We start from the raw sequence: 15039 nt of genomic DNA on the forward strand, positions 1-15039 counted from the left end.
AAAGTACAAGACTAGAGTTGGATGCCGGCGCGATCAACGCTGCTGGGATCAAATACAAAGGGGGGAGTGGTAGAAACCGAAAGGGGGAGGAACAGGACACGAGGAGAAGAGAGATCGAGTCTAGGATGATGGCGAGGATGGAGAAGGGAGGGAAGGAAGAAGCGACCCGTTTGGCTGGATAGGTCGAGTATGTATATGAGAGGCGAGAGCCGTCTTCTTGACAGTTCCTCTGACACCAAGATCGCGTGTGCCGTTGGCAGGGGGTTGCAGTATCGAGCATCCCCTGTCGTTCAGATCGGACAGACAGATGGTCAGTCAATCCGCTCTACGGTTCAAGGCAGCGGACCGTATGAATGGCTTGCCGAGCGACGGGGGAAAGGCGGGAGATGCTGGCTGGCAATGCGAGTCGAGCTAAAGTTGGTCTTTTACAAGTACCAGTCGTGACAGCGCGTCAAGGTGGTGACAGGCTCACAAGTCGGAAGCAACTGCAGCGCCGTGCAGGACAGCAGCAGATTCGCACAGCAGCTCTTCCAAGCCAAGGCCGAGCTTCATGCGCACAGAAAAGAAGGTCGAACTGTGCCGCGTTCGCTATTTCAAAATCAGCTCCGAGCCAGCAGAGAGGCAGTAGCCGCACACGCAAAATGCCAGCAGCGGCCCTCTGATCTTGGCCGTGCGTCTCCGCAGCCAAGAACAAAGGCAACGAAAGCTTTTTGGGTCTGTCGTTCCCATGCTCCTCCCTCGTCTCTCGATCGAGGGCGACGAGCCACCGAGTCCGTTGCCGCTGCGCAGTCACAAAGGCTCCTCGGTATCAAACCCAAGCTCTGGCTTTGTTAGTCTTTTGCCTCGGAAGCCTAGTGCGTCGCAGGGGCGCAGTTGAAAATCACACGAGCCGCTGCGCAGCTCCAAGCCGGCGGGGTCATGGAGAAGCTAGAGCTTCAAGATCAATTCATGGCATCAGACCAACGACAAGCGAGGCCATCTGAAAGGGAATGTCTGCGCAAGGGGCGGAATGTGAATTTTTGAAAGAACAAGCCGTGTTATGTTATCGAAAACAACAGCGCAACTTTCCTATCCATTTCGGCTTCGCCGAATTCCGAGATTGAGAGCCTAGCTAGAATTTTGAGAAAATCGAGGAAACCCTTGTTGCGCATTTTTTTTTCTTCCCAGCTCGCAGGGCAGCACTCGAAAATTTCGAGAAAGCAGCGAGAGTGAAGCACTCCACTCGGCTGTCTTTCACTTCTCCACCGTCACCTCGTCACCGTATCACACTCTTATCATCATCCTTGTTCACCATGGCGAGGGATTTCCGACCGAAAGGTGCGAGGTCGTCGACGGCGGCCGCGCCAGCGGCGGCAGCGACGAACAACACTGCCTCGCCAGCCAAGGTCAGCTCACCAGCACCTTCCAAATCCACACCCAAGAAGATTCCCACTTCTACCAAAAAGACGACCAAAAAGGCTGATGCATACGACTCGGAAGACAGCGCGGATGAGGCCACTTTGATGCGCGAGATTGAGAGCTTCGGTGGCTCGAGAGCCGACCTTGAGCTCATCTCCAAGGCCAACGGAAAGAAAAAGTCGGACGCTGCCATCGACGAAGCTGCCTTCTCCGGTGAAGTTGCCGCCTTCCTCAAGCAGCTTCAATCAGACCCTTCTACCTTGGAGCCCGCCACTTCCATTGCTCCTTCCACCAAAAAAGTCAAGGAGGTCAAAGCTGCCGCCGATGCACCGAAGAAAGCCGAGTCCAAGAAGCAACACACCGAGACCGCGACATCCAAGGACAAGTCGAAGACAAAGGAAAAGACTTACACCAACAACAACAAGGAAGCCGAAGCAAAATCACAGAAGCCAACAAAGCAGTCTGTTCCCCAAACTGTCTCAGATAGCACAACCGTACAGCGCATGGGAAAAGGCAAAAAGATGGTCTTTGACGACGATGGCGTTGGCAAAGAGACCAAGGTCAAGCCGTCGCTTACTGCCACCGGACCGTTGCGATTGCAAGCTGTGCCTTCGTGGATGGCTCAGCCCATGCCTAAGCTTCCCTCCGCCAGCAGCGACGCCCTCTCGCACGATCGCATCACCCAGCTTCTCGACATGGGTGCCGATCTACTGCGCCAAGAGAGCCGCGCCTACGACGACATCACCAGCAGCGAGACTTCCCTCAATAAGGCTGGCGGCAGCATCGGCACTCTCACCGCTTCCGATGCCCGCTTCGTACGCTCGCTTCTCTCCTCCGAGGGCGGCGGTACGCTCTCGGACAGGATCTCGGCACTGACACTCTTGGTGCAGAGCAGTCCAGTACACAACGTCAAGCACATGGACAGCCTGCTCAACATGACACGCAAGAAGAGTCGTGAGGAGGCTAGCCGTGCTACACGTGCCTTGGCCGATTGGCTCGCCAGCGAAGGCGGTCTCGGCTCGAGAAAGCTGCGCTATTTCCGAGACCAGCCTCAGCTCGCCGCAGCTTCTGCTGCCCTTGCTTCGGGCGATCTCGTCGCGGCCGAAGCTGCCAAGTCCCACTTGCTACTGTGGGCATTCGAGGATCATCTGAAGAAGTTCTACTTCCAGTTCCTTCAGGTGCTCGAGGTGCAGTCGCACGATACCATCCCCTTCACACGCAAGCAGGCCACGACTCAGACCTTCATTCTGCTTCGTGACAAGCCCGAACAAGAGCAAAATTTGCTTCGCCTCCTCGTCAACAAGCTCGGTGACCCGGATCGTAGCGTGGCAGCCAAGACCAGCAATCACATTCTCGAGCTGCTCACCGCTCACCCGGCCATGAAGTTTATCGTGGTGCGTGAGATTGCCAACTTGATCATGCGTCCCACGCCTGTCGTGAATGCAGAGGACGACGAGGCGGGTAAGACAAGCAACCACAGCACTCACGCTCGCTACTACGGCCTGCTCACGCTCAATCAGACCGTGCTCACTGTAAAGGACGAGGCTACCGCCAACCACCTCATCCTGCTCTACTTTGAGCTCTTCGAGGGCGTCCTGAAGCAGAACGAGGTCAAGGAGGCCAACGGCATCGTCGACGGTCAAGATGAGGACGAGGCGGCCAAGAAGAAGGACAAGAAGCGCTGGAAGGACCAGCCGCGCAAGGGGAAGGGCAAAGGCAAAGGCCGAGGCAAAGGAAAGGCCAACCAGGCTACTTCTGCTAAACCCGAGGAGCCCAAGTTGGTCAAGGATGCTGAGTCCAAGATGGTGGTCGCCCTCTTGACCGGTGTTCGACGTGCTTTCCCCTTTGCAAAGTTGGAAGCTTCCGTGTTTGAAAAGCACGTCAACACGCTGTTCAAGATCCTGCACTCTGGCTCGTTCAACATCAGCATCCAGGCGCTTCAACTCATCTTCCAGTTGACCATTTCGAACCCGCACCAAGAGTCGTCCACCGTGCTCACGTCCGCGGCGATCACGGACCGATTCTATCGCGTGCTGTACGACTCGCTGCTGGATCCTCGTTTGGAGGCATCGAGCAAGCAGGCCATGTACCTCAACCTCATCTTCCAGGCGCTCAAGGCGGATGCGGAGCAGGAGCGCGTAAAAGCTTTTGTCAAGCGCATGTGCCAGATCCTGTCGCTGCACCAGCCTTCGTTCATCTGCGGATGCCTGCATTTGCTCGGCGAGCTGTTCAAGCGCACACCAGGATTGCGCGCCATGCTCACCGAGCCAGAAGAGGACGACGAGGAGCATTTCCACGACGTGGCATCGAGCGACGATGAGTCTGAGGACAAGGACAAGGCGAAGAACAAGACGGCCGCCAGGGATGCGTCCACCAAGTACGACGGCAGGAAGCGGGAGCCGCGCTTCGCGCATGCCGGCACCACGTGTCTGTGGGACGTGCTTCCGCTCGTGTCACATTATCACCCATCGGTATCAGTGCATGCTCTGCAGCTGCTCGAGGGCGGCAAGATCACGACCAATGCGGATCTGAGCCTCAACACGCTGTCGAATTTCTTGGATCGCTTCGTCTACCGCAACCCCAAGCAAAAGTCTTCATTGCGAGGTGCAAGTGCGATGCAGCCCATGGCGCAGGTGGGCAGCGGAGTTACACGATCGCGCACGCACGCGCTCAATGAGGACGAGTTCTTCAACACCGAGGCCTTCTGGAAGAAGCGCGCAGACACGATCCCCGCCGACCAGCTCTTCTTCCACACATTCTTCAACCTCAAGTCAAAGCAGCCTTCGTCAAGTCGTGTGCAGACCGGCGGTGGCGACGATGACGACCGAGATGCGCTGGTGGGCTCGGACGACGAGCAAGCTCCGGCCATGGTGGTTGAGGCCAAGAGCGATTCGGATCTGGACAGCGACGATGATGCAGACGAGAAGGAGATCTGGAAGGTGATGAAGGCGACGATGCCGGGCAAGGAGGAGCTCGAGGGTCTGGATGACAGTGATGCCGACGATGACGAGTTTGACTACGTCGACAGTGATGACGAAGGCGAGCAGCCCGCAGCAGCGACTGCAGAAGGAGAGGACAGTGACGACTCGGATGACGACGGACCCAACGTCATCCCTGGCATGACCTTCTCCTCAGACGAAGAAGACGGCGACGCACAAGAGCCCGCAGCCGACGACTGGGCAGACGACGAATCCGACAGCGGCAACGTGTTCGACGAGTCGGACGACGATCTCTTGCCGTTCACCGATTTCAACCCCAAGAAGCGCGGTGTCGAGTTGTCCGACTCCGAGGACGAAGACGACAGCGCAGATGCAAAGAAACGGCGCAAGTCCAAGGACAAGAAGAAGCGCAAGCAGTCGATGCAAAACCTACCCACTTTCGCCAGTGCCGAAGACTATGCCCACTTGCTTGGTGGTGACGAAGACGAAGACATGTAACTTAGATGGCGGGGTCGAAGTATGGGCAATGAACAACTGGATGTCAGTGAATCAAGGTGCGTGTGTATGTGAGCGTGTCGCACGAGCGATTGAAGGAGAAGAGGCTGAGATTGCATCTAAAGAGTGAGCTCTGTGAGGCTCGAGGAGGCTCTTTCTGCCCTCTATACAGCGGCAGGAGCGGCGGAAGGACGAGCAGATAATGCGAGAGATTGCCGGGAAGGGAGAAAGACATGCGCGCTCACTTGGATGAAAATAAGCCCGGGGGCAACAGAAAGGGAAAGATGGAGGGAGGGAGACAAGGGAAGGACGAGAATGTGAGAGAGTACGCGTCGCGCACCGCACAGTGTCGTACAGTACTGTAGAGCCCTAAGAGCGGTTGTATGAAAAGCCCAGAAGAGCAGTGTTGTTCTTTGCATCGCAAAGATGTGTTGCGACGGTAGTGTAGGAGGAGAGCTGTTACTGTACTGGGGGAAAGCCTCTAACGTAGTGCATGTGCGACCAATCCCTCTGGACGTCCAGGCCCTTAGCGTGCTGCAAGAAGCTGTTATGGGCGTGTTCGAAACCACCGGTTTGGTACTTCGCCCAACCGAACGGCGCATAATGACCGTCGACACCCAACCCGAAGAGGAAGATGCGCTGGCTCCGGGCTTGATGTCCGGGCAGTGTGACTTCCAAAGGCCTGCCGTAGATGTTGTATGTATCGACCAGCCTGTCACGTCTGTCACGACGCTCAATGGTTCCGACTATGGCGTACTTGCCCGATTCAGCGTGCAGAGTCCGGAGCACTTCATACTCCAGAGCAGCGCCGGGGATCCAGGGCTCGGTTGCGACCAGCGTGCCGGCGTTTCTTAGAGGACCCGCCTCGTTGGCGGCGTCTACAACGGATCGTAGGTTCTGGACATAGTCAGCAGAGCTGCCGAAGGACAGCCCGGCCCTGCAGCAGTTTACAAAGAACAGCAGCGCGAAAACGAGGTTGAGTGCTTGAAGCTTCATTTTTTCGGTGAATGTGAAAGGCGTCGTTGAAGCGAACCTCGAGAGAGCGAGTTTGAGGGGAATGAGGCGTGAGAGGGTATTCGAAGATCGGTAAGTGGCTCCTCTATTAATCCTTTTTGGGATCACCTTTCTCTCGCTAGGGGACTGTGACACGTTTGCAGACACGTCAGCTGTAGGCAATCGCTGGTTGGTGGGAAACGATTTCATTGCACTGCGAACCACCGGCACCGTGGGTTGGAGATGAAGTCGGATACATGCCGCTTTGCTTTTGGTGGGCACGGTCAAGCAGTGTCCCACTAACAATGGCGATCCCACGAGTGGATCCTCATGCCCCGAGCCTTGCCTTATGATCCAAGCCCATTACTGTTGAGGTGTGACATGACAATAGATGGCGAGAGCACAAGGTCCAGTGCGTCTCGAGATCGTGTCATCATACATCGCTGCCTCAAGTGCACCATGATATGACAATGCAGGACACGAGCCAGGATACTGCGATAAGCGGAGAGTGATGGGATTTGCGCAGTTCGTCGATTTGCGGATTAAAGTCAGTAACATGAAGGCTCCAAAACCTGGCTCAGGATTTGGTGAAGCCTCTGCCCACCAAGCTGAATCAGAGGCGAAGGCTTGACTCGGTGACTTATGAGCAGCACTGTCATTGCTTGGCTAGTCATACACGCCGCGCTGCACATCACCAGCCATTACAAGCCGATTGTCATGCTGGGCGTCATGAAGCCACATATCACTGCCTCGTATAGTATACGCAAAGCCGACCGGCCGCAAATCCGCTACACCGCGACGCACCTTCTCCAAGAGCAACACATAATCTTCTACATACGCCGCGTCGTTCCACTGGACATGCCAGGGTAGGCCGAAGATCGATGAGCCCAAATGCTTGCCCAGACGCACCAGGCCTGCTGTTTCTTGGGACAAGTGTTGCCGGACCGACTCTGCGAATTGGTCGCTCTGATGGAGATCGGTTGGGAGGATACGACCGAAGGTCAGGTGGCTGAAACGAGGAGAAGAGGTGCGAGGAGTGAGGTAGGCGTTGGTGGAATCGATAATGTCTTTGACCACACGCTCGTCTGTTCCAAGATCCCATTCGCCTTGTTCCCCGTGAAGGGCTGTCCTGCAGCAGGTGGCTAACACCAGCCAGACAAGCACGACTTTGGCGAGAGGGAGAATCATGCTGATTGTCGGGATAGAAGGCCAGCAGGTCTCGCCTCTGGCTGTCGGATGGGGGAAACCAAAGCACTCGATGGCGCTCGTTGCTGCCTCATTTGAATCTTTCCAGTACCACCCCTCTCGGTGAACAGGAGACCACAATCCCCACTCCAGCACCGCGAACAAAATTGCAGGGTGGGCGGAGAGCGATGCATAAACTTAGGGGCAACATACGCACGGCAAACGCCAAACCCCTTTGAAAGAGGTTGGTAAAGCTAGGTGAAGAAGACTGTGGATGTATGGATGTGAAATCTGCGCATCTTGCTTGGCGAAGACGACGACGTTCTGAAGGTGGCTGCGCATTGCATCGTCATGACGACGAGGTGTTGAGGTACAGTACAGTACAGTACAGACTGTACAGTAGAATAAGGATTGTTGAATTCGGCTAATTTGGGGGATTTGTTTTGTCGCGCACGGTTATGCATCGAATGCGCTCTGTCTCACACCGCCGCTCTCGGCAAAGGGCGGAAAAGAGTGTCCCGTCGTTTGACCCTTTCTCAACTCGTCTGACACCACCACCACCACCACCATTGCTCCAACGCACTCAATAGCGGAGACAGGATGGCGCCAACACTGCGGGTCACACCCCGCGAACTGGACATCCTCATCACGGGGTTCGGACCGTTCATGTCCGTAGGCAGCAATCCATCGTGGCTGGCGGTCAAGCCTCTTCACAATACCGTGCTCGATCTGGACTCCACGCCTTCCCTAGCCACCGCTGCAACTACGGACGATGCTCAAGTGAATAATGATGGGGAAGGAGTGAAGGCGAGGATACAGACGATGCAAGTGCCCGTACACTATGGATCTGTGCTGGACGTTGTTCCGCGCATCCACGGGTGCAGTAGCCCGCCGTCACCCGGCGCGCACTTCTGGTACGACTCGCGACTGGACCCCGAGTTTGGCGGCACGCCATCGGGAGTGTATCCAACAGCATACCCTGTCGAGCCACCTGCGTTGAAAGCGTGGGATGTAGTGATCCACGTCGGTGTGGGACGGCAGGGCAGTCTGCGGTGCGAAACGCAAGCGCACAAGCTGGGATACGGCAAACCGGACGCCAACGCACAGTGGGCACCTCTCGCCTACTCGGCCTCAACAGCGACATCCATTGTCGCCCCGAAACACCTTGACAAGGACGGCGCGGTCCGAGGCTTCGCTGCGGGCTACGAAGCGTTCGGCGAGCTCGAATCCACGCCCATCCCCGTCTCAGAGCTGATCAGCTGGCTCAAGGCGAGAGGACTGCAGACCGAGGAAGTAGATCAGTCGTTTGACCCAGGGCGGTATCTGTGCGATTTCATTTTCTATTGCTCGCTGTGCGAGGCGAAACGGAATCAAGCGGGTACGTTGGTGCTGTTTGTACATGTGCCGCCGGCGGGCGAGCGGTTGGAGGTGGAGCGATGCACACAGGCGATTCGTGCAATTGCCTGGTTTATGGCGAACAAGAGGAGCGTGACGGCAAGAGCGCGGGATGGTGGGTCGAATGGTGTGGTCTAAACTTGTCAAGCGAAGACGAAGGCGAAGGCGAATGCGAGAACAATTGACCGATTTCGTGGTGCGTGTGTGTCGAACGGGATTTGGGCATTTTTTGCAACCCCGCTCGCTGTGCGTGACGTTTTTGTACCGCAAAATTTCAATTAGCCAGCAACAAGTGCGATTCTGACATGCATGTTTCGTTGCCCTTCCCCTCTTATCGCTGCCATGCTTCTCATCACCATCTCCCCCGTTTCATCTTGATGCTACGTTCGATCCCCATGCAGGCACAATAGTACCACGCTTCGTCCCCTTTCAGCTCAATTGCAGGCCAACGCTCGGCCGCCGCATAACCAGCGCAAGTGAGACATAGAGCGTGCGGGTCATGTCACGCAACACGACAATCGCTGCCACCTCGGCGAGTACCAACAAAACAAACCGTCGATGTTCCAGCACCGAGCCACGGCCCAGCACAAGCAAGTCTTCTCTCCCAGCCAGCTCCAAAACACCCTCACAATCACGCTCAGCTTCATCAAAACGATCTTCGCCGACAGCGACGACCACGGTGGTTTCAGGGTTCGATGCGCCGACTGCAGCTCCGCGGACACGCCCCACCTCCAAGCAGCAGCAGCAGCAGCAGAAGCAGCCTCAGAGAGCGTCAACAGTGGGAGCGCAACAGCAGAGGTCGGCGCAGTACAATGCATCATCGCGCTCGAGCACCACTACGAGTAGCGCACCGAGCAGCCGGAGGAGCAGTCTGGTGCTAGACCCGTCTGCGTATCGGTATTCGTTGAATGTGGGCGGGATATCCAGGTTTCCTGCGTCTTTGAACGGTGCAGCTTCCGGCGGTGCGGGTGGGACGAATGGTGCGAATCAGATCCTTCGTGCTTCTCGCGCCGCCGCAGCAGCAGCATCGAGAGTTGACGCTGGAGCGTCAGCAGGTGATGTGGGAGCAAGTATCGATCCGAGCCGAGCCTCCGTATCGTCCACCGGATCCTCCCGGGCTTCATCGTCCCGCCTATCCTCGCGGTATACCGCAGAGGAAGTGGCGCCCCAGCGCAGACCCGTCTACCTCACACTGCCCTCCGATCCGAGCGCTCTGGGTCCGTGGTCCAATACCAGCTCCACCTTGCTAGCGCCGAGCAAGAACAATAAAGACGCTTCTAATAAACCTTCCAACAAGGGTGGTGAAGCTGATGGTGGCGGTGGTGGTGGTGGTAGACCGCCGGAAGGACGGAGGAATAGCAAGATTATGACGAGTTTCCCGTTCCCGCATCCCGTGACGCCGAGGAGGAGAGGGGATGGCGCGGGAGGCGGAGATACGTCTGCTTCCAGTGGTGGCAGGGTTGGCTTGGGTGCTGCATGGCAGAGACTGCTTAACGCTATATTTGCGGGGCCGTACGAGCGGCAGTTGAACAGGGAGGAGGTGGAAGACGATCGTATCACGCAAAGTATCATCCGGGACATTGCGCGGCGGAACGGGTCGCCTGCTGCCACCCCTTCCTCCTCCACCGCCGTCCCAGCTACCAAGAACGCAACGTCCTACGGCACCATCCCCATCCCCTCTGCCACTACCACCACCAACGCCGCTGGCGGCGGATCGCCAACTTCGGACCCGGACGATCCGTACGGCTACCGCCAGCTGGCGGGTCCACATCTGCTGCCGAGCTACACTACCGACCTCGTCGCCCGCCGCCGAGAGCGCCGCCGTGCGCGCAGCAGAGCACGCTTCCAGTGCATGGCGCTCTGGACCATCTGGACCGTCAGCATCGTCTTGGTGCTCATTGTCGCCGTGCTCGTGTTTAGCTTTGTGTTTCCCGATAAGCTCGATATTCCCAACCGCTCGGATGACGAGGATGAGGACGGGGACCAGCTGGCAGGCATGGCAGCGCTGGTCGGAGTGAGGATGGCCAACGTATGGGCAGGGGTGGCGTGGAACGCTGTTTCGACGAGATGGCTCGAGGTGGGCAAGTAGCCAGAGGTTGGCGTGGACCCAGGAGGCTGTCTCTGCTCGGACTCCCGTTCTGCCTCTCTGCTACAGTAAGGTATGGTGACACATACACCAACGCATACGACTTTTCACGACTCTCCACGCTCACAAATCTATGTCCCTGCAACCAACACACTTGCACTCTCTTAGACTGTCCAAGGGTTCACAACGTTCACAATTTCAATCGCGCATTGCATTTTTCTCCTCCTTTCGCCGTCTCTCTTCTCTGCGATCGACGCTACAGCTCCGAATGGACAGCCCGTCCCAAGCCCAAACTCAGCACGTCCAGCCATTTGCCCAACTCGTCGACCGTCTTGCCCAAGCTGGTCGAGACCTGTTCTTTGGTCTGCAGAACGCTGAAGTCGAGCGGTCGGAGCGGGGGGCCTTCCAGCGACGGGCGAGCGAGAGGCGGCTTCTCCGCCGTCGCCGCCACCGCTGCTGCGGTCTTCGTACTTGCGGTCGGCGGCAGTGCGCCTGTCGGCGTGACGGGAGCTTCGTCGCTCGCAGCGCCGCCGGTACTCCCGCTACCTCGACGTGCCTGCACGTATCCCGCGCGCAACCTCGCCAGCCGACTGTACGCCTGAGTGTTCGCCCCGCGTTCCCACATCTCCAAGTGCCGTGAAGGCGAAGAGTGCACACCGGCCGTGGTGGGATCGCTGCCCCCGTGCGATTGCCGATGGTGCGCAATGAGTTCGCCGGCGTTCTTGACGCGGTCAAGGTCCGCGTAGAGCGCGTTGGATGTATCGCTGCTTTCGGCTCGGCCCATGCGTAGTGCTGTCGGGCGGGAGGGGGTCGACGGCGCTTGTTTGGCGACTGTGCCAAGATCGTACAATGAGCGCGAGTCGGGGATAACGATCGCTGTGCCAGCAGCTGAGGATGAGGCATTCTCCGCAAATGCAGCAGAGGAACCAACGGACCCCCCGCCACTGCCGCTGCCACTACCACTGGGCTTGGTGAGCGACTGGGAACGCTTTCGCATCGGCAAATGCGCTCGAGGCGTAACCTCGTTGAGCGGCGAAGATGGCTGCGCCGAACCGATTCCACCGCCAACACCAAACCGGAACGGTGTGTTGCCCGTACCTGTAAAGCTGGCTTTTTCTTGCGCATGAGCCGCGCCAAGCGATGCTTTGATCGTAGGAGCAGAGATAGCTGCTGCTGCTGCTGCTGCACCACCTGCCAAAGATTGCTGCTGGGTCAACTGTGGAGGTGCCTGCTGTGCTCGTAGCGTTGCCGTTGGCGCGTTTGCTGCCGCTCCTCCTCCACCCTGTCTCCACGTGCTAGCATTCGTGCTGTCTACAGTCGCCGCCCCTCTCTGCCCATACATTCCCCCTCCTCCAGAGGTCGAGATCGTCGTCGGACCTTCACTCGGTTCAATATCAAAGAGCCTCAGAAGAGGATGATCACGGATCGGGATGGGCGCATGCTGTCCCTCTCCCTCCTCGTCATCCTCTTCCCACTCTCTAGCGCTTCTCAGCGTATTAAACTCCCAGCCCTCGCCTGTCTCCCTCCCATCGAAAGCAAACGAGTCGCGATTCCCCGCTTCGCCCCACTCCGCCGTCTCGGCGCCAATCAGACTCATCCGCATCCCGCCCGCCTTCGTCCATGCATTGTAGGACTGGATCACCTCCTTGAGCACGCTCACAGGCGTCTTGGCGTACGTCTTGATCCACTTGAGTTTGTTGAGCTCATCCGAGGTGGCACGTTCTTTGGGCTCCTCGTTGAGGCAGGCGGCCACAAAGTCGCGCATCGCGGGGGAAAATTCGCCCTCCAAAGGCAACCTCGGCGGCTTGCTCTTGGGGATGAGCATAATGACTCGCATCTGCTCGACATCAGCTAGAGGCGGATTGCCCATAGCCATTTCGTAGATGGTGATGCCCAAACTCCAGACATCGGCTTTCTGGTCATACGTTTTACCCTCCGTGATCACCTCGGGTGCCATCCAGTACGGTGTCCCGACAAAGGTGCTGCGTTTGCTGTGAACGCTGTTCGAGGCGAGCGAAGTGGCAACACCAAAGTCACAAAGTAAAATGCGGCCTGTGCTGGTGAGCAAGATATTGGCGGCCTTGATGTCGCGATGGATGATGCCGGACTTGTGCAGGTAGTTGAGCGCAACCAGCGTCTCCCTAACAATGACGGCGCAGTAGCGTTCAGCGATAGGACCGGCTTTCATGAGCGTACGGACACTGCCACCTTCGGCAAAATCCATGACGATCCACAGTTCGGGACCTTTGAGCCAGCAGCCCCAGTATCGCACGACGTTTCTGGACGCAGCTTCACGCAACTGACTGAGGAGGGTCACCTCTCTCTGGATATCGCTGACATCGTCATCAGGCGTGTCGAGGTTGACAACCTTGAGCGCCACCGCCGCACCCGTTTCGACGTGGACCCCACGGTAGACGGCGCCATATGCTCCTCGCCCAATGAGCTCGAGTCGTCGATAGACAGAGTTGACTGGTGAACTAGCGTCTGAAGAGCTATTGCTGCCGCTGCCACCACCACGAGGTCCTCCTCCTCCCCTCCGATCGGGAGGGCCTCCGCCTCCTGCCGGACCGCCTCCACTGCCACTGTTCTGTCCTGGTCCACCAGCACCACTACCACCGCCGCCGAACGTACCGTTGCCACGGCCAGCAGAGCTGTTGCCACGAGCTCGGCCACCATTATAGCCAGAAGAGGCGCCAGAACCGCCAGCACCCGACGGGGCTCTGCCGCCCTGATCGCCATGGGCAAGCATGTACACTGGCTCTGCTCCGCCGAGCGATGCTTGGCGGTCACGGGGTCTCTGCTTGGTCTCCTTGTGTAGCGTGGGGTTCAGCAGATCGATCAACGCAGCGTACGATCTCTTGGCGAGGCCGTGGCGTCGTTCGCTTTCGGATCGACTGGGAGATTGTGGTTGAGCTCGAGTCGGCTCCGCCACCGTCGGATGTGGCTGCTCAACGACCGACGTATTCAGCTTTGCCTCGTCTTTACCAGATGCACCTGAAGAGTCGGACCTTCGCAATAGAAGTTCTTGATCGCTTTCCGAAGAAGGAGTGGTTTCTTGCTGCGGAGGGATCTGCGGTAAGTCTTTGGAGAAGGACTTGTCCTCGTCTTCTGCTTCGGTGATCTGAGAAAAGCGCCAAGCGTGAGTTCTGGTTCCTTCGCCGTAGAATCCGAGGCCCTGTAGTTTGGGAGACTGTGTAGCCGAAGCGGGAAGTGAGAGCAATGCTGGGTTGCTCTTGGGCGTGGTAGTATCGTGGGTCGGGCCCTCGAGCTGATGCAGTGTCTGAGAGCGCTGGTGACGCAATTCAGGTTGGGCTACCAAACCCAGACTGGTGAGAAGGGTGGAGGAGGAGTTGGAACGAGAGCGGTCACGGTCGCGGGTTTTGGCGGCATCTGCGGAGAACTTTGATCCGACGTCGAAGCTGCCTGCTCTGCGAATGACGCGCAGGCCCTTCTTGGTGGCTTGTGCAGCTGAGCGAGCGGCAATGGTAACGACATCTCCGGATCGTCTGCGCAAGGTCTTGGAAGAGGCGCTGGAGGTCATGATGGCCAGCCGATCAAGGGCGTCCTTGTCGTCCACTCTTCTCCATGATGGAGGCAGCGTGGCTTGGTCATGCCAATCTGCAATCACTTCAGCCTCACGGAGCGGTGAGCTGGGTATGGTGAGGCGGGAGTCAATCGTATCGAGACGCTCGTCTTCATCTTTGACGAGGCTGAGGCTGTGTGCGCTGCTCTTTGATTGATGTTTGTGGCCGCGGGTGTCAAAGAAAGCATGAGAGAGAGAGTTGGAGGATTGAGATCGAGGGATGCGATGACTGCGTCCGGAAGGATACGAGTCAAAGCTGACATCGTACTTGGAGCGCTGTGGGCCGTCCGACTTGCGTCGCTGATGGAGGAAGCGAGGTTGGTTCGGTTTATCTGCACTAGCGTCCACATTACGGCTGGAGTAGAGAAAGATATCGCCGCTGTTTGGATTCGAAGCTTGCGAGCCCTCGGTATGAGATCGATGCCTCCCGCCGTCCTTCTTACCGAGATCAAAGCCACGGACACTGCCAGCAATCTTGGCATCGTGCGAGGCTCGTTTGCTCTGCCTTCGATTGCCACGGGTCCAGCTGAGTCGATCGCTCATGGCCGAGCTGCCAAGTTCGGAGACAGACACGGAGCTGAACGAGTTGCGATGGGACGCCGGTTTGGGATGGCCTGAGGATGAGATGGAAGAGGAAGATGGGTTGGAAAATGTAGTGCGGTAAAGACCGGGAGGCGAAAAGGCGGAAGAGGTCTCTGTTGAGGGCGAAGAGTGCGCTACGCCGCCGTAAGCGAACGTGTGGAGCGACTTTTGGTCGACATTGTAGAGGTCGTGTTCGGTTGCAGATCGAACCAGGAACGTGGGGACATGTGATTCATGTTTGGACGATGTTACGCTATGGTTGCTGGATGCCATCAAGTTCTTGGTTGGCGAGCGCGAAGGGCCCGCCTCGGCTGATGATGCCCAGAAGGACATAGTTTAGCTACCGGTGCCGGTGAATTGCGTCTGTAGAGGAGACGGTGCGA

General features: G+C 57.6%; 4 protein-coding genes across 4 annotated transcripts; 2 read left to right on the forward strand and 2 right to left on the reverse strand.

Annotated features, from left to right (window-relative positions):
* Nucleotides 1–1292: 1292 nt before the first annotated feature.
* Nucleotides 1293–4835, forward strand: EX895_003335 (uncharacterized protein; the record flags this gene model as incomplete). The annotated part of the gene is made up of 1 exon (XM_029883933.1): nucleotides 1293–4835. One exon carries the CDS (start codon nucleotides 1293–1295, stop codon nucleotides 4833–4835), a length of 3543 nt encoding a protein of 1180 aa, XP_029739739.1.
* A 456-nt stretch (nucleotides 4836–5291) lies between these two features.
* On the reverse strand, nucleotides 5292–5828 carry EX895_003336 (uncharacterized protein; the record flags this gene model as incomplete). Its single annotated transcript, XM_029883934.1, has 1 exon — nucleotides 5292–5828. One exon carries the CDS (start codon nucleotides 5826–5828, stop codon nucleotides 5292–5294), a length of 537 nt encoding a protein of 178 aa, XP_029739740.1.
* Nucleotides 5829–7610: 1782 nt separating this feature from the next.
* Nucleotides 7611–10494, forward strand: EX895_003337 (uncharacterized protein; the record flags this gene model as incomplete). Its single annotated transcript, XM_029883935.1, has 2 exons — nucleotides 7611–8520; nucleotides 9074–10494. 2 exons carry the CDS (start codon nucleotides 7611–7613, stop codon nucleotides 10492–10494), a joined length of 2331 nt encoding a protein of 776 aa, XP_029739741.1.
* A 253-nt stretch (nucleotides 10495–10747) lies between these two features.
* Nucleotides 10748–14989, reverse strand: EX895_003338 (uncharacterized protein; the record flags this gene model as incomplete). The annotated part of the gene is made up of 1 exon (XM_029883936.1): nucleotides 10748–14989. The coding sequence occupies one exon, from the start codon at nucleotides 14987–14989 to the stop codon at nucleotides 10748–10750; it is 4242 nt and encodes a 1413-aa protein (XP_029739742.1).
* Between the last annotated feature and the right edge of the window lie 50 nt (nucleotides 14990–15039).

The sequence above is a fragment of the Sporisorium graminicola genome, chromosome SGRAM_20 (genome assembly GCF_005498985.1).
Source record: "Sporisorium graminicola strain CBS 10092 chromosome SGRAM_20, whole genome shotgun sequence".
Classification (NCBI taxonomy): Eukaryota; Fungi; Basidiomycota; class Ustilaginomycetes; order Ustilaginales; family Ustilaginaceae; genus Sporisorium; species Sporisorium graminicola.